Here is a 20,168-nt window from a genome sequence, read left to right on the forward strand (position 1 = left end):
GAGAGATCCCAAGACCCACTCAAACCTGTGTTGGTACTGTCTCTCATTAAGTTGTTACAGCTCATCAGCAAAGGTCAGAGGGTCAGCTAGTATTCTCAAATGCAGGGCATACACCCTAAAGTATTTACAAATATGGAGGTCTTTTTCTTCGCGTGCCTTTGGCTCATGCCTATAATCCTAGAAGGCTAAGATATGAGGCACAAATTTTGAACCTAGCCTAAACAGGGAAGTCTCAGGGCCTCTAACCATCCAAAAGTCAGAAGTCAAGAGCGCCAGCCTTGGGCACTCTTAACTTAAAAATTCTATGCCCGTGGCTTATTGAGTTATCTACCTAGGACTATGGGGTTCAATAAGTATTATCTGAATGTATTCCCTGTCATAAAAGTGAACCTTTTTTTTTTGTTGTTTTCTAATTGAGATGTTCTCAAACGTTTTCTTCCTTAAAGAAGCAAATTTATAGGTTAACATATGTTTAAAATAGTTTCTACCAGTGGATCTCACACACAGAAATTATACCAATATGAACATCGCTAAAAAAAAAAAAGTTTAATGATCATTGGCTTACTTTGCGACTTACACAATTTTAGCATGAGCTCTGTGCTTCCACATAATTTTTTTTTTTTAACGAAAGCATGACATCAGTTTGAATTACAAATAACCAGTAAACATGTCTGATTCAGTAGGCAGAGAAACAAAAGCCAGTGGCTGATGGGAAAGGCCATAAAAAAAAATGAGGGTTATTTGAATTTCAAAGACAAAACCCTTCCCAGAAATGTTTTTGGCGGCTGCTGACCTGGAGGTTGCAGAGGCGTCGGGTGTGCGCACGCGCACGCTGGGTGGGTGTGGGATGCGCGCTGTGCGTACTGGGCCCGGGCGCTGCCTGGGCATCCGGGAGCGCAGCGTGCGCCAAGCGCGCACTGGGCAGTCAGAGTTACAGCTTGGGAATGGGCGTGGCGGCCAACGCAATGCTCTCAATGGCACACTCGTCCGTTCCCCTGCGGATCCGGAAGTAGCCTTCTTCCCCCCACTGCTTGCCCCAGCTGTTCTTCACGATCCAGTAATCCAACCCCGTTTCTGGATCCCTGCCATAGCCCACCAGCAGCACAGCATGATTGGTGAGCTCGAAGGGGTTGAAGGGGTCGCTCAGGCCGGTGTGGTGGTAGATGCCGCCGCGGTAATGCAGGAAGTCATTGTACACTTCGAAAGCCACTGCCATGGGCCCGTGGTGGACCAGCTCGAGCTTCATCAGGGCCTCGTTGCAGCCCCCATAGAAGCCTCCCACGTAGTGGTACTCGGAGGTGAAGTAGCGGAAGCAGTCCTCCTTCAGCTTGCACGGGGAGTCACTGCCCGTGTAGGGGAAGCAGGCCTCTTCCACTACCCCGAAATCCTGGGCATACTTCCCCGCAATGAGGTAGGGAAAGCCACCTTCACATCCTGGGGAGGAACAGCACAATGTGCAAGGTTCGTTATTGCCCAGCTATCCGAGAAGGGCACAGCTGAAACTGTGCTGTGCCTTATTTTTGCTTCTATACTCCACCATTCATTCGTTCACTAGTTGAATTTTCTATGCCACCCCTGGGGCTTCAGCTCAGGGCTTTTGCTCTCTTCCTTAGCTTTCTCAACTCAAGGCTGGTGCTCTACTACTTGAGACATGCCTCTCCCCTGGCTTTTTGCTGGTTATTTGGAAAAAAGAGTCTCAGAGGATCCTCAGCTCTCAGCCTCCTGAGGAGCGAGGATTACAGGGGTGAGCTGCCAGCACCTAGGAATCTACTCCATTATTCTTTGCCAGTCCTAGAATTGTTCTTACTTTAAATGTCACTTGGCAGCCAGAACAGAACTATCCTGACTGTTTCTCCCCTGGAAAATTATCGTTTTACGTTATCTTGTCTGACATATTCACTTAGCAGATAGCAAGGAAAAAAAGCTATGGCCCAGTCAGAAGCCTGGAAGCCTCAGGCTTAAATCTAAAGTTGTGTGAAGGTCTGGGTGCTGGTGGCTCCTGCCTGAAATCCTAGCTAGTTGAGAGACTTACAATGCAAGAATCACAGTTTGAAGACAGCCCAGGAAGAATATGGCTGGGCACAGTTATGCTGTCATCCTTAGCTCCAGCCCAGATGGAAGTCTATGAGATTCCATTTCTATGAAGGGAGGCTGTACACTTGTCATTCCAGGGATAGAACACCTAACCTAGGCTAGTTGTGGCTCTGATGAACACACTCATAGGAAGTGAGTCCCAACTCAAAAATAACCAGAAAAAGTACAGAGCTGAGGGAACGGCTCAAGTGACTGAGCACTGCCCTAGCAAATGAAATACCTTGAGTTCAAACCACAAAAAAAATTTTTTTTAAAACAGACAAACAAAATAGTGTTAAGAATTTAAGTTCTGGGTGGGGCATTTGGCCTAGTGGTAGAGTACTTGCTTAGCATACACGAAGACCAGGTTTCAGTTCCTCAGTATCACATACATAGAAAAAGCTGGAAGTGGTACTGTGGCTCAAGTGGTAGAGCTCTAGCCTGGAGAAGGTCCAAGGACAGTGCTCAGGCCTGGAGTTCAAGCCCCGGGATTGGCAAAAGCAACAAGAAAAAGCTTCTCTGTACCTGTTTTCTTATCTGTTAAGTATGTGTGGTCAACAGCATTCCTCGGGGATTAAATTGATAATGTACTACAAAAGCATAGACATGATACTGTCACTGTCAAACAGCCAGAGGAAGCCCTGGCTGATCCTCAAGCAAGTTTTCCATGTCAATCTCATACCAAAATGTACTCCCTTCTTTTCCTGCAGTCCTCAGGTTCTGGGACATTGTTGTAACCTTATATCTATTCATCACTCTGCTTCTGGTTAAAATCATTTTTACTTTCCAGTAACAAAAGTTGTAGTTCTGTCTGAATTCTGTGATTCATCTGAATCCATTGTAGCTGGGCTTCCTTCATATATAACACAGGGCCTGTTTGGAGTGCCAAATGCTAAAACTCTCTCAGAAAGAAACCAGAATTAGTACCACTTAATAAGAAGCACGTTTTGGAATGAGACCATATAGTTGGAACTGAAATCTCAAAGAATAGGAAAGCCAGATGATCCTTATAATGTTATACAATGTCTTTGTGCCCATTTCTGACCTGTGAGTAGAGATGACAACTGTTTCTCACAATTCGATGCAAGTGGGTTAGGCAAGTGTGTATGTGTTAGTGCTCAGTGCATGGGGAACTATCAATTCTGGTGGTGGAAAGAGAAAACGCCAGAAGAGTCACCCATTAACAAGCAGTGGGGCCACATGTCATGAGGTTTGCTGACTATGGATGTTCATCTTCTACTATGCCATCTTTGTGCAGTTGCCAACAATGGCTGATTATTCACAATAAATAAAGCCTGAAATTACACTTACCCTGAGCATACTGGCTGCAAGATACAACCTCTTGGGGACTCAAGATTGGAGTCTGAGAATTATTGGTTAATATACGAATTCTTGCTTCGAGCATACCCATGGAGGCAAAAGAGTAGCAGCTTCCACAAGATCCTATGGGTGAAAAAGAACATGTGTGTTTATATCTGTATATTATACAACCCAACAGACACTTGATATGTCATGAATAATGCAAAACCAGGTTGAATGTAATGCATTAATGTATTTATCTCGAGTTGCTGTTTCTCAGTATCAGTATCTCAACTGTTGTGTCTAAAGCATCTGAAATTCTGTTGAAATAGTCGTATCTATAGTATTCTAAGCCATCAAACCAACAGATAACTATAAACTGGGTTTTAATGACCTCTAATGCAGTACAATATTGAGTCATCCCTCTTAGCCCCCAAATCCATGTTGAAAGCCCAACACTCAAAGTGATAGCTATCCTATCTAGTCTACTGTGTGGGGTGATAGCCAAAAGAACCAGTCTGAGAACTAAGAGGGGCATTACCATAAAACTGAACTTGAAGCCATCTTGATCTTAGACTTCCTAACCAATGTATGTGGAACACTGCCCAATGTATTTCTGTCACTTAAGGGTTCCTCAGCCTAATCAGAATAAGACAGGCACAGAAGGTGTATTTACCCCTAAGAATAACCCAGCTATGCATTTGTTGTAGAGTTGAATTTAGCCTGAGCAGAGGAGACAGAACATAACAATGGCCCAGGAAAGATGAAGAATTGAGTATAAAGATAAATATGGTATTTAAGGTAGGTAACAGGGAAGATGTGGGTGAGAGAAGTATGATAACTAAATGAGAAAGAGGGAGAAGAGAAAAGAGAACCACCTTAATTCCTGAATGTTCTTTCAAGGACCAAAGATATTTCCTTAAGATGCATCTTTTAGGAATGCAGTTGCATTTGAAGAAAAGAAAAAAATGCTATATTATAATTTATATAAACAATTTTATTCCATGTTTTTCTCCAAATGGTGTGGGTAAAAGAAATTTTAAAAATAAGGAAATAGATATGCAACAAAACTGGAATTTCCTTGTAACAGTTTTGGAAGAAAACACACATTATCATTCTTTTCAGATATCCTCTTTCACCACACTGAGATACACATTTTCCAAAGAAAAATAAATTCACAATTACAATGTCAATTTATTAATATCTTATTTTATCCTAACTATATAATGGGAAGCACAACCTTATTATGAGTGTAAAAGAAGATTCACGAACAGTCAGATTATATCATTTAAGTAACTCAAGTGCATAAAAAACAGTCTTTTCAGTAAATCTGAAGAGGAGACCTTAGTAACTGCCTTCTCTTTTGTCCGTTCTTTTTTTGGTACGGGGATGGGGGGGGGGAACCCAATCCAGGACATGCACTTGCTAGGCAAGTTTTTGCCATGGAGCTACATCCCAGCCCAGTAACTGCCTTCTTGATGGAGAAAGTACTTTAAAGTTTTGTAATTTCCAAATATTACTAGGGACCCTGTGTTGTTCCTTTTTCCATAGACAAAGAAAAGCTAGGACACTGCTCAATCTCTAATACCATAAATCCTATTCCCAATACTATCTTCACTATCCTGCCAGTCAGCCAGACATTTTCTTTATCCTGATGCCTGGACAGTACAGGGACTCAATGCCCATTGGTAGGAAGAATAAGTGGATGAACAAGCAGATGCGTATTTATACTCAGAATATAAGGCAACTTCAAAGGAAACACTCAATCTTTACTTCTTTCTTAGCAGGAGAATGGAGATCCTGAGTTATGAACCTACTTTAAAACAAAACCAAACCGAAAAAAAGAAGTGAATCTTTTTTTATCTAGGGCACTAATAATAACCACATTTCCACAATCTCCAAGAGTATCATTTTGTTTTGTAAGACGGATTGGGTGGAGACAACATTTTAAGGACCCTTCCTTTCTGTCCTAATAAACACTATTTAACAACTAGATTTAAATAGAATAGATTTGAAGCATCAGGAAAGACTGTATATCCTAGTTAATGCCACTCTTGATGGCTATCTGTCCTTTCTCTTGCAGATACAATAAGTAAAAGACTCATGGGAGAATAAGAAAAGTCCATCTCAGATTCATAGTAAATCTATGAGGAAATCTAGCAGGAAGGCTTATTCAAAAAAGCTGGTTGTTTGCTTGTTTCTTTTCTTAGTTTTGTTTTTCTGTCCAAGTCCTGGAGCTTGAACAACTCAGAGCTTGGGTGCTGAGCCCAAACTTTTGTGATCAAAGCAAATACTCATAACATTTGAACCATAGCTCCACGTCAGCTTTTTGGTGATTAGTTAGAATTTCCTATACCTTCTGGATTCAAACCATGATTCTCAGATCTCAGAAACTTAAGTAGCTAAGATTACAGGCTTGAGCTACCACTGCCCAGCATAAAAGCTATTCGTACCTGTAAACGTACATCATTTAATCTACATTTACTGTCTGAACATAGAAAAGTTGTAAAAAAATCACATAAAATTTTAATTCTGGAGATCCTGGTTATACAAAACACTGGTGCTATTAAAAGTTAGGTAGAAATTTCCAAGTTTCTTTCCTAATTTATAGTACACTGTCAGACAGACAGACACAGACATAGACACAGACAGACAGACAGACACACACACACACAACATGATAGTAAGATAAGGAATTTATTTGTAAACACATAATCAGAGCCTTCTGTTTTGAAATTGGCATATATCATGCAAATTGAGTTTATAGCTTTCAAAGAATAGAGCGCATTGGAGACAAAAATAGCTTGTACCATGCTATAAGAAACTCAGTGTCCAGGAACTGAGCTTTTGAACTAATTTCTGTCCCCTGAATTACCACCACATGTCAACTATCAGTCATTTGGGTGGGGGTGGAGGTAGAAATAAACCTTTTACTCCTTGCCCCCAGGAATGCCAAAGTACTTCATGAAAGCTGATTTCGTACCTGTCATCAGATATATCTTATGTAAAGTAGATTAAAAGGTCTTATACTGCTTTAGGAATTTACTAGAATAAAAAGCTAATGATCTGTCTGTTGGCTCACGGGGCGTGTTGGCTCACACCTGTAATCCTAGCTACTCAGGAGGCTTAGTTCTGAGGATCAAGGTTCAAAGCCAGCCCAGGCACAAAAAGACCAGAGACTCTTATCTCCAATTAACCTCTAAAAAACAGGAAGTGGGGCTTGGCTCAAGGGTAGGGCAGTAGCCTTGAGCAGAATTGCTCAGGGAGAATGCCCAGGCACAGGGGTAGGGTGGTAGGTAGTCTTGAGCTGAAGAGCTCAGGGACAGCACGTAGGCCTAGTTCAAGCTCCATGACCCCCCCAAAAAAAATATATGTATATGTATATATATGTATATGTGTGTGTGTATATATGTGTGTGTGTGTGTGTGTGTGTGTGTGTGTGTGTGTGTGTGTGTGGATCTGAATTCCAGAATAAAATGGCAGATTAAAAGCTTCTTCAGTATGACTTTGGGAATAGAAAATCCAGAAGATAGAATTTAGTCTTTGTCCCCCAAATAACCAACAAGCCAAGGAAGTTCAAGGCCCTTAGTTCAAACCCTAGTACTATAGATAGACAGATAGATATCACGACAGATCAAATGAATTTAACAGTCATCTACAGAAAATTCCATCCAATAGATACAGAATAAATATTTTCAGTGGACTGTAGCAATTTCTCCAAAATAAAACATACTAAAGCAAGTTGCAAAAAAAAAGAAAAGAAAAATAATGGTTTTAGAATAAAGTTCAACTTTGATAGAAAAAGAAATTACAGAAACTATACAATTGAATAATAATAGAAATTAGAACTGAAATTTAAAATTTCTTAGACTCAAAGGCAAACATACATTATCAGAATCTCTGGGATATAACAAAGGCAGATTTAATGAGAAAGGGTATCAATGTTTGTGAAGAAATGCACCTTCTATCTGGTGAATAATGTAACCCTTCTATTAATTACAATGAGAAATATTTGGAAAAAAACAGAGAATGTTCTAGAAGGTGATGAGCAAACCAAAAAAGAAAAAAGTAGATAACATAAATTTGACTTCCACAACATATGGCTGTTTCTAGCTACTTGGAGCTCATATTGAGAACAATGCTTTATACTAGAAAATCCATCCTGAATACAAACATGTGTAGGAACCCGGAAAGCACATACTTTTCATTTCTTATCTGAAATAGATTCTGAACATCTGTCCTAAAGTAGATCCATCTGATAGCTGTAGCCCTTAAACCATTCCTGAGTCTAGTATCTAACAAATGTGTCAATAGTTCTGAATAAGTTCATAAAAATTTGTGGCTTCCTTTTCTTTTTCTTTTTTGCCTGTCCTGGGGCTGGAACTCAGGGCCTGAGCACTGTCCTTGGGCATTCTCAAGGCTAGTGTTCTACATTTGAGCTATAGCACCACTTCCAGCTTTGTCTATGTATGTGGTACCGAGGAATTGAACCTGGGCCTTCGTGCATGCTAGGCGAGTACTCCACCATTCCTGGCTCTTATTATTATTTTTTTTTATTACCTTGGTTTCGAACAGGGCTAACAAAATTGACACCATGAACATTTCTCCAGTCCCACGATTCAGGCAACTGTAAAACCTTCTCCTGTATTTCAGCAGTCAATGGTGCAGGTTTGGGCCTAGGATGGAAACATATACGCAACATCAACATGTAACCTGTCCTTTCAAGATGGTTTGCTAACCTCTCCTTTCATGAATTAAATGACAAATCGAACTAGGATGTAGGCTCATACGCAAAGGGCACTCATATTCGAGGTGTCGTTATACTATGTGTCAAATTTTATTGTATGAATTCTTCATATCATTAAATCATATACATAGTTCTTTAATAACCTAAAAACTAGTAAACACACTACGATTATTTATATAGCGATCTCTTGTTTTAGAAAGGTTGTCAATATTCTATCATCAGCATAAAAGTGTTCCAAGGAGTATCATTAGACATAGGAATTAAATGTAATTCAAAGCCTGTACCTCAGTCAGAAAACAACTTGCTAGAAATGACTTCTTACTTTTTAGCTGGGTGCCATTCAGCAAAAAACTTGATATCACAAGCTACTTGTTACTTCTATTAAAACAAACAGGATCATAGCTACTTCGAAGGGAAGTTATAAAAATTCAGTGTGATGATGATGTTGATACTGATGATGCAATAGTGCCTAACAAGTTCCTGTCTCCAAGTCTTGAATAAATGGCAGGAATAATAAAAGAACACAGCACACAAACACACACACACACACACACACACACACACACACACACACACACACACACAAAGAAGCAAAGCTTAGTTAGGTTCAAGTGAAATAGAAACAGGATTTTGGTGGACACTGAAGTTGAAATTACAAACATTTTACAGAAATTATATATTAATGTTTTGGATATGTGTGTGTGTGTGTGTGCATACGCGCACACGCACACACATGTGGACTACCCATTGAGTGCAGTAGCTTCAGCATTTCCTCTTTCACCTGACTCTCTCCCTTTATCTTAAACTACCTAGTACTTTAGTAGGAAAAGCACCTAAACTTAGTTATCCCTGGAAGCAAAGGTGGATGGATGGACACAGGAATCTAAGCACTATAAGTTCCTCAGAAACCTTGCATAGCAAAGACTCTGTGTCTGAGGCTCATGTCTTTTGGACAGAAGTCAGTCTTCAAGGGGGAGGGTAATGGGACCAAGATGGGACCAAGACATGTGGAAGGGTATCAATGTATGTGAATTAATGCACCTTCTATCCGGCAAATATCATGTTACCCTTTTATTAAATACAATAAAAAAAAACAAATTATTAATCTGAAAAAAAAAAAAAAAGAAGTCAGTCTTCAAGTCCTTCTCCCCTCACAAACACACAGCTCCTCTCCAGGATCCTTTACATTTTTATTAAGCCATTCTCAACTCCTGCCTCATGCACACACACACTAGATATTCACTTAAGTGAATCTATGTTAAACTTACTTATCCAAATTTGATTTCAAAAAACAAACAAAAAAAGCCCTCTTAGAATACACTTTGAGCACTACTCTGGAAGATTCTTTTGAAAAATAGGGAAAAGTTATGAGAGGCTGTTGCTGAGCAACAGGTACTTAGAAACAGATTTTGCTATTAAAAAAAACCCCAAAAAACAAACAAAAACTACTCACTCGGGCCCTCACGCGAATGAAAATTAGAATAAAATCTTAGCATCTCTGCTTTCATTTTGCATCTGCCTTCTCTGTCTTTAAGCTTTGGGTAAGACTCCTGTTTATCTCTGTTCATAAATCCTTTATAAAAGCCAAATATCTAAGCTATCTCAACACTACTCAAGCCTAAAGGCTCAAAGATAAGAATATCCAAGGTGTGTATTACTGTCTGCCTGTCCAAGATCTTGCTACAGACCTCTTCATAGGTGCCAGAAAGTCTCCAGTATTGGATAAACCTATAGTCACTTTGGAATCCAAAATTTCAGAGCCCCACAGACAGATCACCTCAAGATTAGATCACCCTCATATAGGAGATCCTCTCAAGGGAACAAGATTGTCTTTTCAAATAATAAGGACCTCTTCAGACCAAACTTGAAGAATCAGAACTGGAATAATCATTGCCTATACCATACTTGAACCAATAATTAAGGACACATACCTCTTGTACCTGCCTCATTCTTCTCTGTTATAACAGAGAAGCTCTTGTCACTGAACCTTTTTATCTGTACTTCCCAATATGGTCAACAATTAAAGCTCATTTTTTTGCCCTCTACCACTACATGTCACATTGACTATTCAGAAAGTGTGACTAAGGCAGAAATTTTCCCCCCTAAAATCCACGGATGATACAGTTACATAACTGAAAAATGCATTCGCTTAAGAATTTCAGTCTTCAAATGACAAGGTTAGGGATGCATTGTAGTTACTTAAGTCATCAATCTATTAGTGGCCTTTTCCAGGAATAAAAAATTTGAACCATCGACTTTGTAGATAATTAATCATTATATGCTGTGAGAACTGAAAATGCTTTAAATATACTAAAAGAAAATAATCTACCTACATAATTTAGTAACTCCCATAAACTCCCTGTCTGTTTCTAGTTCCTTTTCCTTTAATCACATTATCAATTTCTCCTGAAGAAGCTTCAGCCATATGCTCGGCCACATGTTCAATGATAAGGGACCCCAAATCTTTGGCTAAATCTAGATGCAGTTTTGAAATCCCTGATTGGATAAATTCAAAGTGTGATAATTTAATTTTCCAAAAGGTGGAAAATGCTACCTCTTAGTGACAGGAATGGTATACTGATGAATAAGGATTTAAAAAAACATTTAACAGATCTTCTGATTAATACAGGTGGTTAATTTGAGAGTTATTACTGACAAGCTGGAGGTGATTGAGGAGTGGCATAAATGGAAGTTAAATGAAATGAAACTTTTTCAAGAATTGTGTGACTTTCCCTCAATAGGCCAAGAAAATGTGATATATATATATATATATATATGTGATGTATATCTATATCTATATATCACATTTTACCGTCCACTAAAAAGAATGACATAGTACCATTTGTAAGGAAATGGAAAGACATGGAAATAATTACATTAAGTAAAGTACGCCAGACCCAGAAAAACAAAGATTGTATGGTTTTTCTCATTAGGGCTGGATAGAATATGCCTATAAATCTGTAAGTAAATGTGCTGGGTGATGTACAAGCAGATACCGATGAATTCATTGATTATAAGAGATGCCATGGAGAGCTTAATAGTATAATTTGTTTTTCAGAAAGACTAATTCAAAGCCCGACAAATTTAGCATGAAGAAATGGGCATGTGCAAGGAGAGTGGCTCTGGCCAAGGGAAAGGGGTAGATAATGAAGAGGGGAGAATGCAGCCAAGAATTCATTGTAGGGTGGGTGTGGTTGCTCTTGCCTGTAATCCTAGCTACTCAGGAGGCTGAGATCTGAGGATCATCGTTCAAAGCCAACCCATGCACTGAAGTCTGTGAGACTCTTATCTCCAATTAACCTCTAGATAAATGGAAGTGATGGTGTGGCTCAAGGGGTAGGGTGATAGCCTTGAGCTGAAGAGCTCAGGGATAGTGCCCAGGCCCAGAATCCAAGCCCCACTACTGACAGAAAAAACAATTCATTGTATATACCACAGCATTGAGAAATGGAGGGGAAGAGGTGAGTCAAAGGGGGATGGGATACTTGGTACCTTTTCAATTTATGCCATTGTGAAATTATAGTTACAGTATTTTTAAAATTGTACTGAGTATACACATAAAGCAGGTCCAAAGAGTAGGATGTATTGTTTGATTTGCAGTGATGTAAAATTTTAGGTAAATAAGCATATGTGATGTATCTTGTTTATTATTAAGTATTCCTTGGAAAATTTAAAAAAAAAGCAGATGAAATTGCTGAAAGGGACGACACAGATCAAGATGGATTGTACTCATATACTGTTTCGTTAAATGACACCTCTTAAACACCTAAAGATAACAAGAAAAGAATAAAAGGAACAATACAGAAAATTAAAAATTTTAAGAGGGATTTATACATGAAAAGAAAAGGACTGTGTGTCATTATTTGAAAGGTCAAGGTTGTAAGTACAATTGTGGCCTTATTTATATTGCTTGAGGTACCAGGATGAATGTATTCCTTAGACAACTGGTATAGGAAAAGAAATGGCAAGTATTTCAGAAAGGGTCAAAAAGGATGACAAGAAGCAGAAGACAGGGAAAGAAAGAGCTAGGAAGCAGGGTGCTTATCATTCATGGTAAAGAAGGATGATGAACTGCTAATCCAGAGGGCAGAAAATGGAAGGGGAACAAAATAAACACAAGACAGACAAATGAATGTGTCGATACAAACAGATGATAAAAAATAGATGACATAAGAATTGGACATTGGAAATGGGGCATGGGACTATACATTTACATCCATGAACTGAAGAGGCCATGGCAGGAAGATTGGAGTTCGAAGGTAGCATGGGCTCATGTGGTAAACATTGCTGAAAACAAAACTAAACCAACTCTAAATTGGGCAATAATGATGGGTGACACAGGGGTTAGCTGGAAGAAAGATTGGCATTCAACATTATTTTTTTACAGTAATAAAAAGAAATATTACCTTGGAATTCTGTGATTGTAGCCGCCACTTCTCCTAATCAGATCTCTCAGGCTGAGAGTCTCATACTCCTTGTATGCTGCTGCAGTCCAGGACTTCTGAACGGCATTGATAGTTTCCACGAAGTCGTGGTTGTATTTGTAGAGACTATTAAAATAACTGCCAGCAATGTAAGATAATATTAGATACAGTATTGCCTGATAAGAATAGATTCTATTAAAATTAAGTATCATGGACAATAGTGCCCAGGCTGGCACTCAGACTTCAGCCTCCTCAGTAGCTAGGATTACAGGTGTGAGTCAATGCACCCGGTTTTGATAGTGCATTTCTTTTGTGTGTTAGTAATAGGACTTGAATTCAGGGCCTGCCACTCTTGCTTGACACTCTTTGCTGGCACTCTACTGTTTGAGCCACAGCTCTACTTCTAGCATTTTGCCGGCTAACTGGAGACGAGAATTTCCTGAATTTTTTTGACCAAGCTAAGCTTCTAGACATCATCTTCATATCTCAGCCTCCCAAAAAGCTAAGGTTGCAGGCATGAGCCACCAGTGTCCAGCTCCTGTAATGGATTTTTTTTTAAAGCTATCATTAATCCTTACTTTTCAAATATTTGGGGCTTTGGGGGGGGGTGGAGGTGGGGAATTGCTTTCTCTGTCAACTACATCAGTTGAATTTTTAATTCAGCGAAGTTTATATATCATGGCTATGTTTCTAAGCCAAATGAACTTTATAGAATCAAAATGCAATTTCTAGGAAGAATTATACATATATACCCACCCATCCCATAAAACAAAAACAAAAACCCAAAATATGGATTTCACTTGAAACTCACTTTTCCTGAAGCCTTGAAATGTGGGCCATTTTCATGTTCACATTTTCAGAAGCACTTTCTAATTTCTTCCCAGTGAAACAAGCCCAGTTGCGGCCCAGCACATCATGTACCCATCCAGTCATTGTCTCATGGCAATAACTGGTCACCTTTTTGCCCTTGACTTCATACTGTCATCAAATAAGAAACACAAATTTAAACATAAATTTAGTCTGTGTTCAGCTCCGGGTCTGGTTCTCTGGTTCTCATTTATTAAAAAGATACTCTTTATTATCCTTTGGCAACCAAACAAAACCTTCACCCAGGGAGGTTACATCCTGAGAATGATTCCTGAAAATAGAAAGAATCCAACTTTTCTATGGTTACCAACGTAAGCCACTGCAGACAATGTACAGAACCAACCAAACAGTTGTGGAAAGGAACAAGCGCAGATTTTTAGAGCTGGAGCCATATGCAAGGCATTTTACCAAAGTTACTTCATTTAATTATCATAATATGATGAAATCAACAATAGCACACTTAATTTACCAAATAGATGTTAGGCTCAGAGAGAGTAAATGACTCCCAAAGCCACAGAGCTGCTAGGTAAGAAAAAGAGGTAACATGTTTCTACTTAGGAAAAGCTCACATCAGGAAACCTGAAGAAAACTGGCAAATATTTTCTGCATAACTAGACAAAATCCTCTTTCTGGGTCAAGTCTTCTGATTAACTAGGGTATACCAATTAGGAAGGGTCTAAGATTAACACTGTCTCTATTTCACTGATACAGCCTTTTGCCTATTTAAATTGCAACACTGAAAATGTTTTTTTCTTCTTTTTTTAATGTTGGTCCTGGGCCTTGAACTCTGGGCCTGGGCACTGTCCCTGAGCTCTTTAGCAACAGCGCCACTTCCAGTTTTCTGGTAGTTAATTGGACATAAGAGACTCATGGACTTTCATGCCCAGGCTGGCTTTGAACCACAATCCTCAGATCACAAGACTCCTGCGTAGCTAGGATCATAGGCGTGAGCCACCAGTGCCTGGTTAACATTAAAAATTTTGCATGAAAGCACAGATCCAGGATTAGAAACTCAGACACTTTCTGGTTCTTGTGAAACCATTTCTCCTCTTTAAGGAGTGGCACATAACCAGGAATGACAGCAGAGATTATGACAGGTAGAAAAAAAAAAGAAATGACATATACAGGTTAGTAAAGATTTTTAGAATGGCTGGAGAGAGAATTTGTTTTAGGATCTTCAAGCCATTAACAAAATATCAATTTAGCAAAAAGAGTCAGGAGGTGGCTTTGGCTCTGGTAGTTATACATTGGGGACTCATCTGATCTAGTAGATGCTAATTTTCCTGTTTTCAGACCTTGGCTAGCTTATTATTACTTCTTTTTAAATTTGTATTTATTTATTTATTTATTTATTGTTTTTTTGTTGTTGTTGTTTGTTTTGGTTTGGTTTTTTTTTGCCAGTCCTGGGGTTTGAACTCAGGGCCTGGGCCCTGTCCTTGGACATTTTTTGCTCAATGCTAGCACTCTGCCACTTGAACTACAGCACCACTTCCAGCTTTTTCTGTGTATGTGGTTCTGTGGAATCAAACCCAAGGCTTAGTGCATACTAGGCAAGCACACTACCACTAGGCCACACTTCCAGCCTTACATCTGTTTCTTAATGAGCTACATAGTAAACATTTAAGTCTTAGAGACCTGAGTGTATGTCTCAACTACTCAGCTATTTCATTTCAATATAAAAGGTACCCAGGGGGCCAGGAGCATGATCTAGAGGTAGACTGCTTACATAGTGTACAGGAAGTCCTGGGTTCAATTCCTTGGTACCACATACACAGAAAAAGCTGGAAGTGGTGCTACAGTTCAAGTGGTAGAGTGCTAGCCTTGAGAAAGTCCAAGGACAGTGCTTAGGCCCTTAGTTCAAACCCTAGGACTGGCAAAAAAAAAAAAAAGGTACAGAGGGAATATGAGGTAGGTCATATACCAGTAATACTTCATTGCAAAACATATTGCAAAACAGCCCCATCCTTTGCCAACTTCTAGTTTAGAAAATGTGTCAGCAACAATGACCTGCAGATTCTCATCAGACATGTTTCACCACTGTACGCTGATACTCTACAGTATGCCACACTGCTAGGCAATGGTGTTAGGTTAGAGGTATTAAATGCACTTCGGTGTAATTATTCTCAATTTACAAATGTGCTTGCCAGGATGAATCTTAGGTCTAGGGATGTCTAAAACAACCTATGCAAAACTTCTATGTCTCACATCAGAAACAGGTAGGCAGTGGTAATACAGGCTAAAATCCCTAAATTTCAATGATGTCTTTGTCTTTAGCACTGGGTTTTGTTCCTACACTATCCTTTCCTACATTGGTAAGATCAGCTAGGTAAAGGCAGGTCAAAGCTTTCTCACCTCTACTGTTCTGGAAAGTAGTCTTGACAATGTGTTACAAGTTCTTGAGATTTACTTTATGAAAATCATCTCTCTCATACACACACACACACACACACACACACACACACATAATATAAACAGAAAGATACAACACAATTATTACTACATATAAGTAAACTTTATTAACACAAAAGGTGATTTCATCACATTTGCATGCTTATTACATTCTAGAGGAAAAAAATGAGAAAACTAGTCTGGAGAGCGCTGATTGTTTCAGTACCTACAGTTTTACTATAGTAGTTTAACGGTTTCGGGTCTTGAATTGGGATAAGCCAAGGGACTGGGATCTAGTTTTTGTCTTCTACATAGGGACAAATATCCAGTAGCCAGCACTATTTGCTGAAGAGACTCTCTTTTTCTCCAACATATATCTTGTCACCTTTGTTAAATACCAGCTGTTTATAGACTTTTGTGGATTCATTTCTGGATCTACAGTTTTTTTATTAAAAGATTTTATTAACACTGTTTTTTTTACATCATATTTCAAATGTCAAGTTTATCAAGTAAGAATTCAAGAATGGAATTCTATATGCAATCACTGGCACATAAATTTAAGAAAAAAAATTAAGCTGAATCTTTGTCATAATTAAGCATTTGTCTGATGTATTATTGGTAAATATCTTTTCCCAGTTGGTTGGCTGTCTTTGTGTAGAAACATTGATTTTTAAGTAGTCCCATTTATCAAATCTCCTTCCAATCTGTTGTGAGCCTGGGACTCTGTTCAGGTAGTTTTTGCCTGTGCCTATGAGTTCCAGTGTCTCTCCTACTATGTCATGTAGCAGTTTCAGAATTTCAGATCTGATATTGAGGTCTTTGATCCATTTTGAGTTAATGCTTGTGCATGGAGATAGGCTGTCATCAATTTTTAGTTTTCTGCTGTATCTTCAGTTCTTTCTGTTAGCTATTGCTCTTTTTATCCAGGATTGCTTTAGTTTTTCAGGGTCTTTCATGTCCATATAAACCTTAGGATTGATTTTTCTACCTTTGCGGAGAATGTCATTGGAATTTTTGATATGATTACATATTGAACATATAGAATTTTTTTGGTAGTATGATATTCTCACAAAATTGATTCAGCCAATCTATGACTATTTGTGATCTTTCCATCTTCTGGTATCTTCAGTGATTTCATGGGTTTGCTATAGATCTTTCATTTCCTTAGTGAAATTAATTCCTTAGTCAAATTACTTTCTTAAGCTTAGTCCTTAAATTAAATTATGCTTATTGAGGCTATTGTAAAGGGGATTATTTTCTTTGATTCTTTTTCCAGTTTACATATTGCCATGTGGAAAACCTACTGACTTTCTGTATTGATTTTCTTTGCTATTCTGTTTTGCTGCCAGAAATACTGTTTTTTTGATGAGCTTTATAGTGTTCTTTAAGTATAAAGTCGTAGCATCTAGATAGAAATAGGGATAATTTTTAATTCCTTCTCTATTTTAATTCCTTTCATTAATTTCTCTTAACTTATTCCTTCTGGTAGGACTTATAGTACTACAACAAATAGGAAGGGAGGAGAGTGGACATTCTCTTTTCTGATTTAAGAAAAAATAAACTTCACTTTTTCTCCATTTAGTAGAATTCTGACTATGGGTTCAAAATATATAGCTTTTATTAGTTTGAGGTATGTTGTTTCTAAGGCTAGTTTCTTAAGTACCATGAATCTGGCCCTTGAATGGGTTGGATGGCTTTGAATTGATATTCTCAAATCTCAGGCTGGTAAGTAAATAGGATTACAGGGTATGATTTTGAGCCCTGGGCACCTGGCCAGTTTGAAGAGTTTTTAAAGTTGTAAAATACTAAACAAGTAACAATACAACCTTCCCCTCTGTTGCCATGTTAGATGCAAAGCTGTTTTTTTTTTTTGCCAGTCCTGGGCTTGAGCTCAGGGCCTGAGCACTGTCCTTGGACTTTCTCAAGGCTAGCACGCTACCACTTGAGCCTCAGCACCACTTCCGGCTTTTTTGTATGTATGTGGTACCAAGGAATCGAACCCGGGTCTTCCTGCGTGCTAGGCAAGCACTTTAATCACTAGGCCAAACTCCCGGCCGCAAAGCTGCTTTTGATTCCATCCACACCAACTGTCAACTGAGCAGCAACACTATGTCCTACCCTGTCACCCAGTGTTTCCAAATGTGATGAAAAGATCACCAGCAGCATGTTGTAAAAGTATTCTATTCATAATTTAAAAATAAAGTTCAAGCCGGTTGCTGGCGGCTTCCAGCAATCCTAGCTACTCAGGAGGCTGAGACCTAAGGATCTTGGTACAAAACTAGCCTGGGCACTTAAGACTGTGAGACTCTTATCTCCACTTAACCACCAAAAAACCGGAAGTGATATTGTGGCTCAAAGTGATAAAGTGCTAGCCTAGAGCTGAAGAACTCAGGGGCAGCAATGGAGCCTAGAGTTCAAGACCCATGACCAAAAGAAAGTTGAAAAGCAAGTTTCACCAATATTGAATATACAGGGTAATGTTAGAGACCCCTCCCCCCACTTAGTGACTGGCCCAGGTGTTCACCTGTTAGGAATCCTGTGGCAGCAACTACCTACCAATGTAACGACTTTCACCTGCACCTGCTTTAACAGCACTCATGTGATTTTGTCATGCTAACCCTAATAAAATAAACAAGTGGTAGCTAAGTTCCAGTGGCTCAAGCGAGTAATCCTAGCTACTCAGGAAGCTGACATCCAAGAATAATGGTTCAAAGCCAGCTTAAGCAGGAAAGCCTGTGAGACTCACCTCCAATAAATCACAGAAAAAGCCAGAAATGGAGCTATGGCTCAAATAGTAGAATGTTAACCTTGAGCAAAAGGAGCTCAGAGATAGCTCCCAGGCCCAGAGTTCAATTCTCAGGACTGTCAGAATGCATACATGCATGCATACAAACATACATACAAACAAATAAGTGGTTTAATATATATTTCGAAAGTATAATGATGCAACCATGAGAAAATGGCAAAGCTTTAGTTTGCTATATGGTAAGTGTAAGTTTTGCCACCCATGTTAAAGAGTTTTTGTTTGCTTGTTTGTTAATGTGCAGTACTGGAGTTTGAATTCGGGACCCTGAACTTGCTGGGCTTGTTTGCTCATGGTTGGTGCTCTACTACTTGAGCTTGCCTCTAGCCCAGTTTTTTTTTTGCGGGTTATTTTAGACAAGGAGTCTTGAGAACTTTTTCTAACCACACTGGTTTCTACCTGAGATCCTCTGAATCTTAGATACCAGAGTAGCAGAAATAGATTTACTCTTATGAGATATCTATGCCTGGCAAAGGTAAGGGATTTTGTTGCTGTTGTTGGTTTTCGCCAGTCCTGGGCTTGAGCTCAGGGCCTGAGCACTGCCCTTGGACTTTCTCAAGGCTAGAGCTCTACCACTTGGGCCTCAGCACCACTTCCAGCTTTTTCTATGTATGTGGTACCAAGGAATCGAACCTGGGTTTTCACGCATGCTAGGCAAGCACTCTACCTCTAGGCCAAACTCCCGGCCCAGGGTTTTCTTTTAAACCAACATTTTGAATTATTCCTTCGATATAATATTTATTTTTAATCTTTTTCAGTCAGTCATGGGGCATGAATTCTCGACCTGGACATTGTCCTTGAGCTCTTTAGCTCAAAGCTAGCACTCTACCAAGGAGCCACAGCACAACTTCCAGTTTCCTGGTGGTTAATTGGACATAAGAGTCTCACTGAACTGAACCAGGAGTGGTGGCTCACGCCTGTAATCCGAGCTACTTAGGAGGCTAAGATCTGAGGATCAAGGTTCAAAGCCAGCCCGGGCACAAAAGGACCCAAGACTATCTCTAATTAACCTCTAGAAAACAGGAAATGGGGCTTGGCTCAAGGGTAGGGCAATAGCCTTGAGCTGAAGAGCTCAGGCTTAGATTAAGCCCAATGACCCACAAAGAGTCTAACCGATTTTCCAGGATGACTTTGAACTGTGATCCTGAGATCTAAGCCTCTTGAGGAGCTAGGATTGGATTACAGGTGTTAGCCACGGCTACCCAACATATTTTTAATCTCATCTATTAAAAAATTTAGCTAAAATTCAACTATGTATTTTGGGTATTTGTATGTCAACAGCCAAGAAAATGGTGGAACAAAGTTCTCCTTTTTATTCCTATGAGCTATAAAGACATATAGAGTAAGATGTTAGTTTGTAGATATAAAAAAGTTCTGTATTCCTCAGCACTGTGGTTGGAACTTTGCACTTGCTAAGCAGATGTTCTAACACTTGAGCCATAGCCATAAGCCCATTTTTGTTTTGTTTTATTCCCCACCTCCCCCCCAGGTAGATTCTCCCATCTGTTCCTAAGGTCAACCTCAGACAGTGATCGATCACATTATCTATACCTTCAGCATGGCTGGG

The 20,168-nt window shown here is 39.3% G+C and overlaps 1 protein-coding gene across 1 annotated transcript in view; it reads right to left on the minus strand.

The window, feature by feature from the left end:
• Positions 1 to 901: 901 nt before the first annotated feature.
• The window catches only part of Ctsc (cathepsin C), a 35,235-nt gene continuing 15,968 nt past the window's right edge, over positions 902 to 20,168 (minus strand). Inside the window, exons 3-7 of the mRNA XM_090348590.1 lie at positions 13,355 to 13,521; positions 12,526 to 12,681; positions 7,933 to 8,048; positions 3,385 to 3,516; positions 902 to 1,434 (exon numbers count right to left, since the gene is read on the minus strand). Coding sequence (XP_090204716.1) covers positions 932 to 1,434; positions 3,385 to 3,516; positions 7,933 to 8,048; positions 12,526 to 12,681; positions 13,355 to 13,521 — 1,074 coding nt within the window. The 3' untranslated portion in view covers positions 902 to 931. The remainder of the gene's footprint in view (positions 1,435 to 3,384; positions 3,517 to 7,932; positions 8,049 to 12,525; positions 12,682 to 13,354; positions 13,522 to 20,168) is intronic.

The sequence above is a fragment of the Megascapheus bottae genome, chromosome 16 (assembly GCF_031878675.1).
Source record: "Megascapheus bottae isolate mThoBot1 chromosome 16, mThoBot2.hap1, whole genome shotgun sequence".
NCBI classification, from domain to species: domain Eukaryota; kingdom Metazoa; phylum Chordata; class Mammalia; order Rodentia; family Geomyidae; genus Megascapheus; species Megascapheus bottae.